The sequence below is a fragment of the Vipera ursinii genome (assembly GCF_947247035.1).
Source record: "Vipera ursinii genome assembly, chromosome: 6".
Lineage (NCBI taxonomy): Eukaryota > Metazoa > Chordata > Lepidosauria > Squamata > Viperidae > Vipera > Vipera ursinii.
Genome location: NC_139515.1, coordinates 22,130,347 through 22,144,180, shown reverse-complemented (window position 1 = coordinate 22,144,180; position 13,834 = coordinate 22,130,347). Strand labels below are relative to the sequence as shown.

General features: G+C 42.1%; 1 protein-coding gene across 1 annotated transcript in view; it reads right to left on the bottom strand.

Annotated features, from left to right (window-relative positions):
* Positions 1-1,404: 1,404 nt before the first annotated feature.
* LOC310642657 (V-type proton ATPase subunit S1-like) overlaps positions 1,405-13,834 on the bottom strand; it is a gene marked incomplete at its 5' end in the record, with an annotated part of 82,342 nt that continues 69,912 nt past the window's right edge. The window contains 2 exons of the mRNA XM_083366543.1: positions 1,405-1,773; positions 6,356-6,605. Coding sequence (XP_083222669.1) covers positions 1,564-1,773; positions 6,356-6,605 — 460 coding nt within the window. The 3' untranslated portion in view covers positions 1,405-1,563. The remainder of the gene's footprint in view (positions 1,774-6,355; positions 6,606-13,834) is intronic.

Below are 13,834 nucleotides of genomic sequence, written 5' to 3'. Positions count from 1 at the left end.
AACAGGCTATTCATGTATATCTTCATGTATATGAAGAAATTGTGTGAATTGTTCAGTGAAACTAGGACATGGCCTGGTATGTCTAAGCATCTTTCAAGCTGAAATTGCCTGCTTATTAGTAAGAGGTGCATAAAACAAGTGTTGGGAAGGACTTTAAATGTCATCTTGGTCAACTCATTGCTCACTGCTAAAACATTTTGGATAGATGGTCATCTAACCTCCAGTGAAGGGGAATGCATCATTTTATGAAGCAATCTACTCCATTGGTTGACTGCTCTTACTGCAGCTTTCATTCATTAAGCTTATTTTTTTAGATTTTTTTAAATCTCTTTTATTATTTTTATAAATAACTCATGGTAGTAAACATATTAACACTTTTCTTCCATTTTCCCCCACAAAAACAACCCTGTGAGATGAGTTAGGCTGACACAAGATAACTTACCAAAGTCATCCAACCAGCTTTCATGCCTAAAGTGGGACTAGAAGTCACTACTGTCCTTTATTAATGTCCTTATTCTGACCATTCATTAATGACGTTTTTCTGGAATCCTGAAAAAAATTCTGAAACAGTAACGTTTTGATTTTTTTTGCTTCCCACTCCAAATATCCTGCTCTTTTGAGTTTATCTTAACATTATAACATTCTTTTAAATTATTGTGACATTCTCTTTTGGCTATTTCTTGAAGGAATAAGAAAAAGAATGGATGAAAAATTAAAGTAAAATTGAAATGCAAGCCTAAAAGCTTGAGCATGTTGAAAAATATGATCCTGTACCTTTCTGAAAAGAACTAATATATCTGGGCTGCAAAATCTGGTCAATCAATAGACGGCAATAAGGGAAGTTTTCTTTCAACTGCCATCTAGTAGTCATCATTTTAAACCCCATTCATATTAGCCTTACATCTGAATAAAAAATAGGAAATGAAAAAAAATTGTTAAATGACAGTTGCTCAATTATCCTCATTTTTTCCCCAGCAATACTAAATGTGCAGTTTTGGTATGACTATGCCTCAAATTGATTCGATTATTTGGGCTGCAAAACACTCCAATAAGATGATTAGAAAAAATAACCCTAGAATCTGCAATTAGAAATACATTTGCATAACAGAAACCCAGTATTTTTTTAAAAAAAGAAATTAATAGCATTTCCTCTGATCACAACATTAGGCATGAATGTTATATTTAAGAAGATATAAGAAAGTATATTTTTAAATACATATCCTACTTTTCTGCTAAAATGTGTTTAGGATAAATTTTTAATCTCAATGTACATTTTCTTAATGATCTTACTTAAATAATTTCTTAAATACCTGCATAATAGGTTTTTAAGATTTCATTTATAAAGCTGAAACTAGAGATTGATTTCTTTAATAATTGGTAACAACTGTGAATAATGTCATATTTGCCTCAGAATTTTTATTTAGGTAATTATTAAGGGGAGAATAAAGGCTGGCAGAAGTATTACTGTACAGTCTCCTATATTAAAAACCCCACTTTTTCAAAGCAATTCATATTTTTAATTCTTTGCATAAAGCTGCAATCTTCCAAACTACAATTTCATAGTTACTCTGTTTGAGGGACTGAAAGAGCTGGACCTTTTGGATCATCAAATCTACTGTTGGTGGTAAGATTCATGATCATGTGGATTCCAGAAGTAAGGATCAATAATAAGATTAGGGAGGTGACCAGACCCATCCAAATTGCAGGTGTAAAAAATGATGTGCAGTCACTCGCATAGGAAAACATGTTGTTTTCAATATTGAAAGCTTGGATCTGCAAAAAGAAAAAGATAAAAAGAGCCATCCAAATATTGGGTTCAACATGTTGCACTTCTATTTAATGGAGATCTCAAAGCAACTGAAAAAAAAATACAAATTGAAATACAGAACTGGAAGTTTTTAAAAGTGAAAGATTAAAATGAATTAGTACTTAGAAGATGGTGTTTTTGCTGTCCTTCCAAATGCAACCTGAACAGCTTTCTTCCACATGTAAGAGTCTTTGATATTAGGAAATTATCAAAAGGGCCATTTCTACAAATCTTTATTTACAACTAGACTCATAGCAGGGGAGAGAACCCCTCTCTTGGACTCTAAGTTCTTTAGGCTTTTCAGGGATAGCACCAACACATTTAATTGTATTTAGTAAATATGTAACCAGCACAGCTCTGTCCTTCCTTGTATCTTGCACTGGTTAACAACCTACGATAACCCCATAATGATGGCATGCTGCCATTAAATGACTGGATCTCTGGTGCAAGAACATGTCATAGCAATTCCCAACATAAAACACTTTTCATTAGTCAAGATGTAATATAACTAATTGAAACATGTCCAGATAATCAGTATCGTGCAGATGCATCTGAAGTCAGTCATGTTTCCCAGAAATGGAATTTTTGAGATTGGGTTATAAATGCACATAGTTTCTAGCTCAAGGGAAGGTTGCTTTAGTACAGGTCATTTAGGCAGTGATTGTGTATGGGTGTGTACAGTATGTGTGAAGGAGGCTCTGATCACTTTTTTTTAACCATGAAGACATTTTAATGAGAACTGAGTAAATGAATGGTAGTCCTAATTTTGCTTGTCTACATCATGATATACAAGCTGAAAAGCATAATCATAATGCTTATTTGATAGAAATGGAATCAGTGACTGAATTCCAACTCTGGGAAAATAAATGAAGCAAAGAAGGCTTACTTTGACGTTTCTGTTGCATTCTCACAGCATAAGCCATTAATGCTTTTCTAGATTATGTGTATGCTCTCCTTGAAAGTGGTATGCAGAGAAAATGGGATATTCAAAGGCTCACTTTGGACAATTTACGTTGTTATTTGGAAAAAGACCGATCAAAATTGCCACAATGTGGATTTCAGATAGACAAGAAGGTGAACTTGGCAATTCCTCATTCAATTCATGTGGATTGTTTTTATCTTGTAGAACTTAAGGATGTGGACAGTTATGTAGAGAAATGAGAATTCCTTTGCTTAATCCTTACCACTCTTGCCTGATGAAGTCAGCAGGTGGGACTGTCCCCTTGATAATAATTGATAATTTTTGAGTGATTGTCCAACACTAGAACTAGATGGGGGGGAGTAATCCTAATAATTCTCTGGTCTCTTTGAGCTTTTGATATCACTGATATATTTTAGGATACCTGCTAGAGTTGGCCCTTGATGGCACAATTTTGTAGTAGCTTCAGCTCTTCCTACTGGGATGTGTCCAGAAATAAGTGCTAGAGAGGCTATTATTCAACATGCAGGTTATTGTTTTGTTGTGTCCCATAGGATTTTATTTTATCACCTGTGCTGCTTAGTATCTGTGTATATTTGAGGAAGGCAGTTTGGACCTTTGGATTGAAATGTTATTAATCGTTCCCATCACAATTCTTGATTCTGTTTTCATTCATACAGAAATAAGATAGGATTCTTATTTTGGCTCAACAATCTTATTGCCATGATGTGGCATGTTTTGTTCCTGCTGCTGCATCAGAACCAACCAGTTTTGGAGAAGGAGTCTATGTATGTATTTAGGCATGGAGGAAATGTAAGCTGGAAACCATTGCTTAGCTTCTGCTAACCAATCTCTCTCTCTCTCTCTCTCTCTCTCTCTCTCTCTCTCTCTCTCTCTCTCTCTCTCTCTCTCTCTCTCTCTCTCTCTCTCTCTCTCTCTCTCTCTCTCTTCTCACACACACACACACACACACACACACACACAAACACAGACACACACACAGACACAGACACAGCCCATAGGAAGAGGAAAACAATCTTTCTCTAGAGAAAGAATATGATTTCAATGAAAAAAAAGGAAAGCTCATCTGTATCCTTTTAGTTCACACAGACCAGTGAATGGGAATTAAATAAAACATACTAGATGCTGTGCTTGGAGTTAAAAGTGCATGGAACATATTAAAGGCTTTGATGTTAGTAAGCACTTTATCCAAAGAGGACTGAATTGGCTACATTTACAGATATTGCTGCACTATTAATCTTGCCAACAATTGCAACAATAACAACAACAACAACAACAACAAAAACTCTCTGGTTTGTTTTGAATCTTACTCTGTGGAAGCTTCATTACCTTAACATTTCTCTCTGACTTTAACAATACCTTATTTGATGTCTGTCCTCAGCTACCTTTTTTCTCAAGCTTTGCCATCACTTTGAGATAGATTCTAACAAGAAGGTAAAGATAAAACTCCCTGCAGTTTATTGATGGGCAAACTTGGGAAAAAAACCTACTTTCTTTTTTTTATATCTTTCAATCAAAATCTTTAGTCAGAGTTTCCAGGTCTAATATTCGTCATAGTCTGTCTCTATTATTCTGAAGCTAAATCATGATTTTTGAAATGCTTTCATGTAATTTGGTTGCTGAAACCTTATGAAATAGCTAAAATCTTTTGATGCATATGAGTTTAACAATCTCTACCTTGTTTTGGCTGCTCATGTTTCTTTTTTCCAAAATGGCTACTATAAGCAGGTGTCAAGGATCCTAAAGGGTTTTTAACACATTCCAATTTTTATTTGATAAAGATATTTGAAATTTGCCTCACATGTGACCATTAAGACTTAAGCACTTTCTCTTCAGTTGAATTCCCCTCCCCACCTGATCTTAATTTAATTCCTACATCAGGCTTGGCAAGGTCAAGACCAGGAATCCAATGAAAAAGGGACAAATCCAAAGGAAAAGGCAAGAGGCTAAGTGAAGTGGAATCCAGAGTTCATAGCAAGGTAAAGACAGAAAGTTGCTCTCAGCATTTTCTCTCAGGGACTGAGGACAATCAATAAGCCAACTTGAAATTCCACACAATACATAATTGTGGAAGTTCTTCAGCATTGAGTCTTCTGTTGGCTTACTTCTTGTCAAGTCTCTCCACTCTATGGAGTTCTGATCTGTGGTTTGGCTGGACCAAATCTGAGAGGATATCAATAGATGCAGGCAAGGATCCCTAGGAATTTGCTGGGACTATCTCAATCAAAGAGGACTAATTAGTTCCACCACTACTGGAAAAATCCCAACCAAGATTATTGTCTCCAGGTGCCTTTGCCTCTTCATCCTCCTTTTCAACCAGGCCATGACAATATATCTCCAAATATAGACGTTAATGCTGTGACAATGGATGTTCCTGCTCTGACAACTAAGAGAAATTGCAGCCATTTTTATTCTGCTTTCAGCATGCTTTTTCTGCTGTTTAGAAATCAGATGCAGAAGGGGGGATGGGGTGAATGCATGATAATGCAACTCTGTGGGAACTCAAGGATACAGACTGATAATGTTTTGATGGGCTGAGGAGCTGGAGAGGGAACCTGCACTTCAGGCTAATTGGAGAATTCCCAGGGGTGGGAATTGGACCCTGCCCAGTGGAGACTCCAAGCATCTTGAAGCAACCCTGCCAAAGAAGAGCTCTTCGAAGGCATCTGAGGCTGACTTACAGGCAGGAGCCTCTCAAGAATCATGCTCCCTGGACCCCCAGGGAACCTAGAGATTGGCAGCCACTGAGGATTCTGGGGAATGGAAGTACCTGTCTGCAGTCTGCAGCCAATTAGTAGGGACGTTAGTGGAGAGGTTCGAGGGGCTGGAAGTAGGGAACAACTCTCCCATTCCTTGCATGCAAGTGAACACAATGACCAGTGGGATCAATGCAAATTGGTGCCCAAGAGAAGCCCTAGCCCCACTGATGGAGCATGAGCCTGGTGAGAAAGGAGAGTCCCAACCACCTTTCAGCGTGCTTTTTTCTGCTGTTTAGGGATCAGGTGTTGAAGAGGGGATGGGTGAATGCTTGAGCTCAGCTAGCCACAATAATAATGCAACTCCATGGGAACTCAAGGACACAAACTGATAATGTTTTGGCAGACTGAGGAGCTGGAGAGGGAGCCCATGCTTCAGGCTAAGTGGAGAATGTGATTTATGACTGCTGCCAGAGGGTGGAAATTGCAACTTGATACTTTGCATCTGGGGGAAGGGAATTTAGTTTTGGATTCAACTATGTAGTGCTGATACTTTGTTTCCTGAATAAAATGTTCTTTAAGGAAGAATTCTTGCCTTGAAGTTCTTTAATGGGATTCATCTATCGGAACCATGACAATCCTCCTTCAAAATACTCAGCCCTGCATTCTTTGTGTCTCTTACTTCTCCAATTTCCTTGAGATTTGCAGCCTTGGATATGAAACAAATTCTCATCCTTGCCTTACTGTATAAGCCACCATAGACCAAACATGAGCAAGGTATTGAACATTATTTCGTTTTTTAAAACTTTCACTTAAGCCTGAAGAAAATATATAGATGGTATTAAGTTTCAGTCCTTCAAACCCCAAGTTAGAGCTCTTGGTATTGTACCTTAAATAATGATATGTACTCACTTGGAAATCAGAAATATCAACTTTCCATTTTTTAGCTTTATCATTGTCTGGAATTAGTGTTACATCGTAGTGGCTGTCCGTCCCCACCAAGGGGCAATGAAATGAGTACTCCGCTGGACCATAGATAGTAGAGACATTAAATTTAGCAGGTTCATCTTTAGCATCCCTGTCATCTTGCAGAATATGAACAAAATCTAAAGTGAACCAATTCTTTGAAGAGCTAGTATAGAAGATGTTGGTCATCAAGAATCTAGAGAGGAACAAAACATGACAAGGAATCATTCTGAGATCATCATAGAAGAAGAATCAAAGGCATCAGCAAAGTAAGATTAGATATGGATACACCTGAAACATTTAAAGATAGAAACATTCTGCTCTGGTGGACAAGGATAAAAGGTAGGGCCATATATTCAAAGAAGGTATCAAATAACACAAACATACACACAGAGAGAAAGTGGTATGTGATGAGAGAAATAACTAGATCAGCTTTTAGTCTTATTATTTAAACTGTATGTCCAACAGCCAGTTGATATTTCATTGTTTTGTTTTGTTTTACTTTTTAATGTTTGTCTAAGAAAAAGTGCTTACTCCCTAGAAAACCATGTGGATGAGAAAAGGAAGAAGCACTAGGTCTCAAAGTGTCTAATAGCACCACTGATTCTGTTTGACAGTGACAAACAGATTCTAAGGATTTTTTGTCTTTTAAAAATATACTCACATAAAAAATTATAGAAATTTGGATTTGGCTAATTTTCTGAATGAGGTGAGAGCAATCCCTAAAAGAGGTATGCTTATTTTCTTTTGGGGGGGGTAGGAAGAAGAGGCTTTTATTACCTAGAAAAAGGGACGTCTAGATAAACATTGCTACATTCCTTGAAAGACAAAAATATGTACATGTGAGTGTGGCAGCAGGATATCTCCAAATATGTTTCTTTACATCAAGAATTGGATCACAAAAACATGTGGGAAATTAGCTTCTCTCATAGACTTCAGGGTACCTTGGAGATTAATAAAGGACATTGCTAGGCTATTGTAATCTGTCCACTAATACCAAGATGTTAGCACTGATTTTAGTTTTCTCATTTTTTGATTTTTTGTTTTTGTCATCCTTGCTTATGTTCACTATAATAGCCAGTTCAACCTCAGCCTCAGCTTTTACCTTTGTTTTCATCAGTGATTGGGATAAGAGAAAAAGACAAGATTCAGGTGTTACTCCCCAGCATTTCCAGTTCAGAAATGAAGAAGACAGATGAAAGAAGTCTCCAGTTGAGTCTAAGGCTACCAAATTTAGTTGATTACTAGATGGCAGTTCTTCAGAGCATTGATTTTTTTTCCTGCTTAGATATAGCAAATCTATTTCCTAACCTGAAATCCTGAAAGTTATTGCTATTTAGAGAAATAGCATTAGAGTGAATGTCTAAAGTAGTGTGTGCTGCTTATATTTGTAGAAGTATGAATTACATTTTACAGCTCAACTGTTGCAACATTTACCTTCTTCTGAGCTTTAGGAATATTTGTCTGTTGGAGTTGGAAGCCCATATAATAATTTAAGAAATAATTTAAATATGGAAGAGATTGGCTTGTATAAGTGTGGCTAATCAGGAGGATTTCCGGAATAGCTGAAGGTAAACATGGAGTTACCATCAATATTAATGTTGTAGTGTGGACTGCTTGCAGCTCACAATTTTTATTATAACTTAACATTTCCATATGCTTTTTTTTTTAAAAAAAATCAGACTTCTTGAATTCTATATTTTTTTCAAGTGTTTCATTAGCTAGTCTGCCAGGGGCTGTTCTAGTGGAAAATTTCACTGCTGCATTTTAACATTGCCAAGTTTAATTTAATTTAATTTAATTTATTGAGATTTTTATACCGCCCTTCTCCCAAAGGGACTCAGGGCGGTTCACAGGGCATAAATATAAACACCAATACAAACATTAAAAAATAATTAAATTAATGCCCAAGTTAAAACCAGAATACTAAAACAAACCAATAAAAAACCCAAGTACCCCCATCAGGCCAGACCCGCTAGTTCAAATAAATGGGTCTTCAACCCGCGACGGAAGGATCGGAGGTCTGATGCCATCCGGAGCTCGACCGGCAGTTGATTCCATAACGCCGGAGCACCCACAGAGAAGGCCCTCCCCCTGGGGGCCACCAGTCGACATTCCTTGACAGGAGGCACCCTGAGGAGGCCCTCTCTGTGGGCGCGCACAGGGCGGAGGGGAGTCGACGCCGGCAGCAGGTGGTCCTCGAGGTATCGCGGACCCATGCCATGTAGGGACTTAAAGATCATAACCAAAACCTTGAACCTTACCCGGAAGACAACTGGCAACCAATGCAGCTCACGGAGCAAAGGTGTAACATGGGAGTACCGGGAAACTCCCAAGACAACTCTCGCGGCCGCATTCTGTACCAGTTGGAGCCTCCGAGTAGTCTTCAAGGGAAGTCCCATGTAGAGAGCGTTACAGTAGTCTAGGCGAGAGGTCACGAGCGCATGAGTGACCGTACACAAGGCCTCCCGATCCAGATAGGGCCGCAACTGGCGCACCAGGCGAACCTGGGCAAAAGCCCCCCTAGTCACGGCCACTATGTGATCCTCCAAAGTGAGTCGTGAATCTAGGAGGACTCCCAAGTTGCGAGCCCTATCCACAGGGGGTAAAAGCTCACCCCCCATAGAAAGAGGTGGAACATCCCAGGTGTCTCGGGAAGCCGGAATGTACAGCCACTCAGTCTTGTCAGGGTTGAGTTGAAGTCTGTTCCTCCCCATCCAGACCCGAACCGCCTCCAGGCAACGGGACATCACAGCGAGGGCATCACTGGGGTGGTTTGGGGTCGAAATAAAAAGTTGGGTATCATCAGCATATTGATGATACCCAACTCCAAAACCACGAATGATCTCACCCAGCGGCTTCATATAGATGTTGAACAGGAGAGGCGAGAGGACCGACCCCTGAGGAACTCCACAAGCGAGAGTCCTAGGGGTCGACCTCTGCCCCCCTGCCAACACCGACTGCGAGCGTCCCAGGAGATAGGAGGAGAACCACTGAAAAACCGTGCCTCCCACTCCCAATCCCCTGAGACGCTGCAGCAGGATACCATGGTCGATGGTATCAAAAGCCGCCGAGAGGTCTAATAGGACTAGGACAGAGGAATACCCCCTATCCCGAGCCCTCCAGAGATCATTCACCAGAGCGACCAATGCCGTCTCCGTGCTGTGCCCGGGCCTGAAACCCGATTGGTAAGGGTCCAGATAATCCGCTTCATCCAGGACCAGAGGGAGCTGATGCGCCACCACACTCTCAACAACCTTCGCAAGAAAGCGAAGGTTGGAGACTGGACGGAAGTTGTTCAATACAGCTGGGTCCAAGGCAGGCTTCTTGAGGAGAGGTCTCACCACCGCCTCCTTCAAGACGGTGGGGAAATAACCCTCACTCAAAGAAGCAGATATAACCGCCTGGAGCCAGCCTCGTGTCCTCTCCCTAGCTGCATAAACCAGCCAAGAAGGGCACGGGTCCAATAAGCATGTGGTGGAACTCAGCTTCCCCATAATCCTGTCCACTTCATCAGGGGTCACAGAATCGAACTCCTCCCAGATAACATTGACAAGACCGCCCGTGTCCTGATCGTCAGACTCTGCCCAGCTGGAGTCCAAACCGGTCCGAATCCGAGCGATTTTATCCAACAGATGTTGACCAAACTCCTCGGCACGACCCTGCAAGGGATCCTCCCTCACCTCCTGATTAAGAAGGGAGCGAGTCACCCTAAACAAGGCGGCCGGGCGATTGTCTGCGGACGCGATGAGGGTAGAGAAGTAATTACACCTCGCCTCCCTCATCGCAGCGAGATAAGACCTAATATAGGTTCTTAACCGCAATCGGTCGGGTTCAGATCGGCTGGACCTCCAGCAGCTCTCTAGGCCCCGTTTCCGCCGCTTCATCTCCCGGAGCTCCGCGGAGAACCATGGAGCTCGCTGGGATCTGCGCCGGGTCAGGGGCCGCAAGGGTACAACCCGGTCGAGTGCCTCAGTGGCTGCCCTTTCCCAGGCTTCCACTAAGGCATCCGCCGAGCTGTGAGCAATGGAGGCAGGTGGAGACCCCAGCGCCGCTTGGAATCTCTCAGGATCCATTAGGCGTCTGGGGCGGTACCATCTAGTTGGCTCCGTACCTCCACGGCGAGGGGTGGCAAAATGGAAGACCAGCCGCAGGAGGTGATGATCGGTCCATGACAGGGGCATAGTAAGTGGAAAGCCCCCACCAAGATCATCCAACCACCGTCCAGATAAGAAAATCAGGTCAAGGGTGTGGCCTCCCTCATGAGTTGGCTCAGAAATTACCTGCGTCAGGTCCATGGCCGTCATGGAAGCCATGAACTCCCGAGCAAGCTCAGATGAACCTCCCAGGGATGGTAGGTTGACGTCTCCCAAAACTATAAGTTTGGGGAACTCAACCACCAACCCTGAGAGGACATCGAGCAGCTCGGGCAGGGCTGCCGCTACGCGACTAGGCGAAATGTACACGAGCAGCAAGCCCAACTGCGCCCCAGAGCCAAATCTCATAAAGAGAGACTCACACCCGACTATCTGAGGAACGGTGGTCTCCCGCGGACATAAGGTCTCCCTAACGATCACCGCCACTCCCCCACCCCTACCCTGAGCTCGAGGCTGGTGTAGCACCCGGAAGCCTGGTGGGCAAAGATCAACCAAAGGGACCCCACCCTCTGGCCCCAACCAAGTCTCCGTGATGCAAGCCAGGTCCGCATGCTCACCCTCAACTAAATCCCTAATAAGGGGAGCTTTGTTGACCACGGACCTGGCATTCAGGTACACCAGCCGGAGCTCAGGAGGCTGCACATCCTCGCTCCCGGAACCTCGGGAAAGAAGCAGAGGGTCGGAGCGCCCCACCGCTTGCAAATAGCGGAGACGGCGCTCCCGGTAACGATATGGCCCCCTGTCTATCCGCCTGCTGCCATTCCCCGTCGTGGGAATTGGTAATCCCACGACCCGCTCATGAGCCCCGGAGACAACGACCCCTCGTTCTCCCCCCGCGCGGTCAGACCCAAGTCTGGCCTGAACTATGGTTGATTGGCCGCCCCCCAAAACCAAACAACCCCTATCACCCACCCCCCTCCCCAACCCCGTAAAAAATTTTGATAAAAACAAAATCAGGGGCCTCTTGTTACATTTATGTTGACGGCCCCTACCCCTACCCAGTGTTGTGGTCTCTTGGCTGTCCTGTTAATAATAGTACTCTGAACCATGTGGCAAAAGATTTACGTTTTTTAATTTAAATTCATTGTCTGTGTTATTCTAGTTATTCATTCCCAAATAGTCTTTATTATTTGTTACAAATTGCTTTCCAGTCATTCCAGTTTGACCTTAATAGAAAACTGTATTTTCCCTACAGTGCTGTACAATTGATTTGTTAAGCCATTAGTTTAGGCAGAATTGAAGATCCAGAATGTGCATGGCCAATTTCAGGTAAAGTAATTCATTCCTCAGAAGGATCATTTTTAAAAAATGAATAAATAAAATCTGGTCCTAGATCCTAGCTGCACTACTATTCTGCATATTCTCATTTAGTAGTTAAACTTTGTGTGTTCGTGTCACTTTGACTCTAAACTGTTGAGATATTGGTATTCAGTGAACTTGTTTTTCTTCTTGCAACTTCTACTTTACCAAACCAGGTAACTTCAGGAATTTTTCTGATACAAAGGAGAAGGATTTGTTGGGTTTTGTCTGGGTTTTGTCTGGGTTGCTGTGATTTGTACACTTGTTTCTGCTTGGCTATTTGACTTGGTTGACCAGCAATCAACAGGTAGATAAATGAGAACCTACATGATAGATGCCCTTCATGGATTACTGCCTTGTCGTGGCGAAGGGGCTTGCATAATTCAATGAAGCTATGAGCTATGCCGTGCAGGGCCACCCAAGACGGAAAGGTCATAGCAGAGAGTTCTGACAAAACGTGATCCACTGGAGATGAAAATGGCAACCCACTCCAGTATCTTTGCCATGAAAACCCTATGGACAGTACCAAAAGGCAAAACGATATGACACTGGAAGATGAGCCCCTTAGGTCGGAAGGTGTCCAATATGCTACTGGGGAAGAGCAGAGGGCTAGTACTAGTAGCACCAGAAAGAATGAAGCGACTGGGCCAAAGCCGAAAGGACGCTCAGCTGTGGATGTGTCTGGTGGTGAAAGGAAAGTCCAATGCTGTAAAGATTTTTTCTCCATAGGAACCTGGAATGTAAGATCCATGAATCAAGGAAAGCTGGATGTGGTCAAACAAGAGATGACAAGACTGAGCATCGACATCTTAGGTATCAGCAAATTAAAATGGACAGGAATGGGTGAATTTAATTCAGATGACCATCAGGTATACTACTGCGGGCCAGAATCCCTTAGAAGAAATGGAGTAGCCTTCATAGTCAATAAAAGAGTAGGAAAAGCAATACTGGGATACAATCCTCAAAATGACAGAATGATCTCAGTTCGAATCCAAGGCAAACCATTCACTATCACAGTAATCCAAGTCTATACCCCAACCACCGGTGCTGAAGAGGATGAAATTGACCAGTTCTATGAAGCCCTACAGCACCTTATAGAACTAACTCCAAAAAATGATGTCCTTATCATCATAGGGAATTGGAATGCTAAAGCAGGAAGCCAAAAGATAACTGGAATAACAGGCAAGTTTGGCCTTGGAGTACAAAATGAAGCAGGGCACAGGCTGATAGAATTTTGTCAAGAGAATACGATGGTCATAGCAAACACTCTTTTCCAACAACCCAAGAGATGGCTCTACACATGGACATCACCAGACGGTCAACACAGAAATCAGATTGACTATATGCTCTGCAGCCAAAGATGGAGAAGCTCTATACAGTCAGTAAAAACAAGACCAGGAGCTGACTGTGGCTCAGACAATGAGCTTCTCATTGCAAAGTTTAGGCTTAAACTGAAGAAAGTAGGGAAAAGCACTAGGCCACTCAGGTATGAATTAAATCATATCCCTGTTGAATATACAGTAGAGGTGACAAATAGATTTAAGGAATTAGATCTGATAGACAGTGCCTGAAGAACTCTGGACAGAGGTTCGCAACATTGTACAAGAGGTAGCAACTGAAACCATCCCAAAGAAAAAGAAATGCAGGAAAGCAAGTCTACAAGCTAGACTTCAGCAGTATGTGGATCGACAACTACCAGAAGTACAGGCAGGATTTCGAAGAGGCAGAGGAATTGCCAACATACGCTGGATCATGGAGAAAGCTAGAGAGTTCCAGAAAATCATCTACTTTTGCTTCATTGACTATGCTAAAGCCTTTGATTGTGTGGATCACAACAAACTGTGGCAAGTTCTTAAAGAGATGGGCGTACCAGACCATCTTATTTGTCTCTTGAGAAACCTATATGTGGGCCAAGAAGCAACAGTGAGAACTGGACACGGAACCACTGATTGGTTCAAAATTGGGAAAG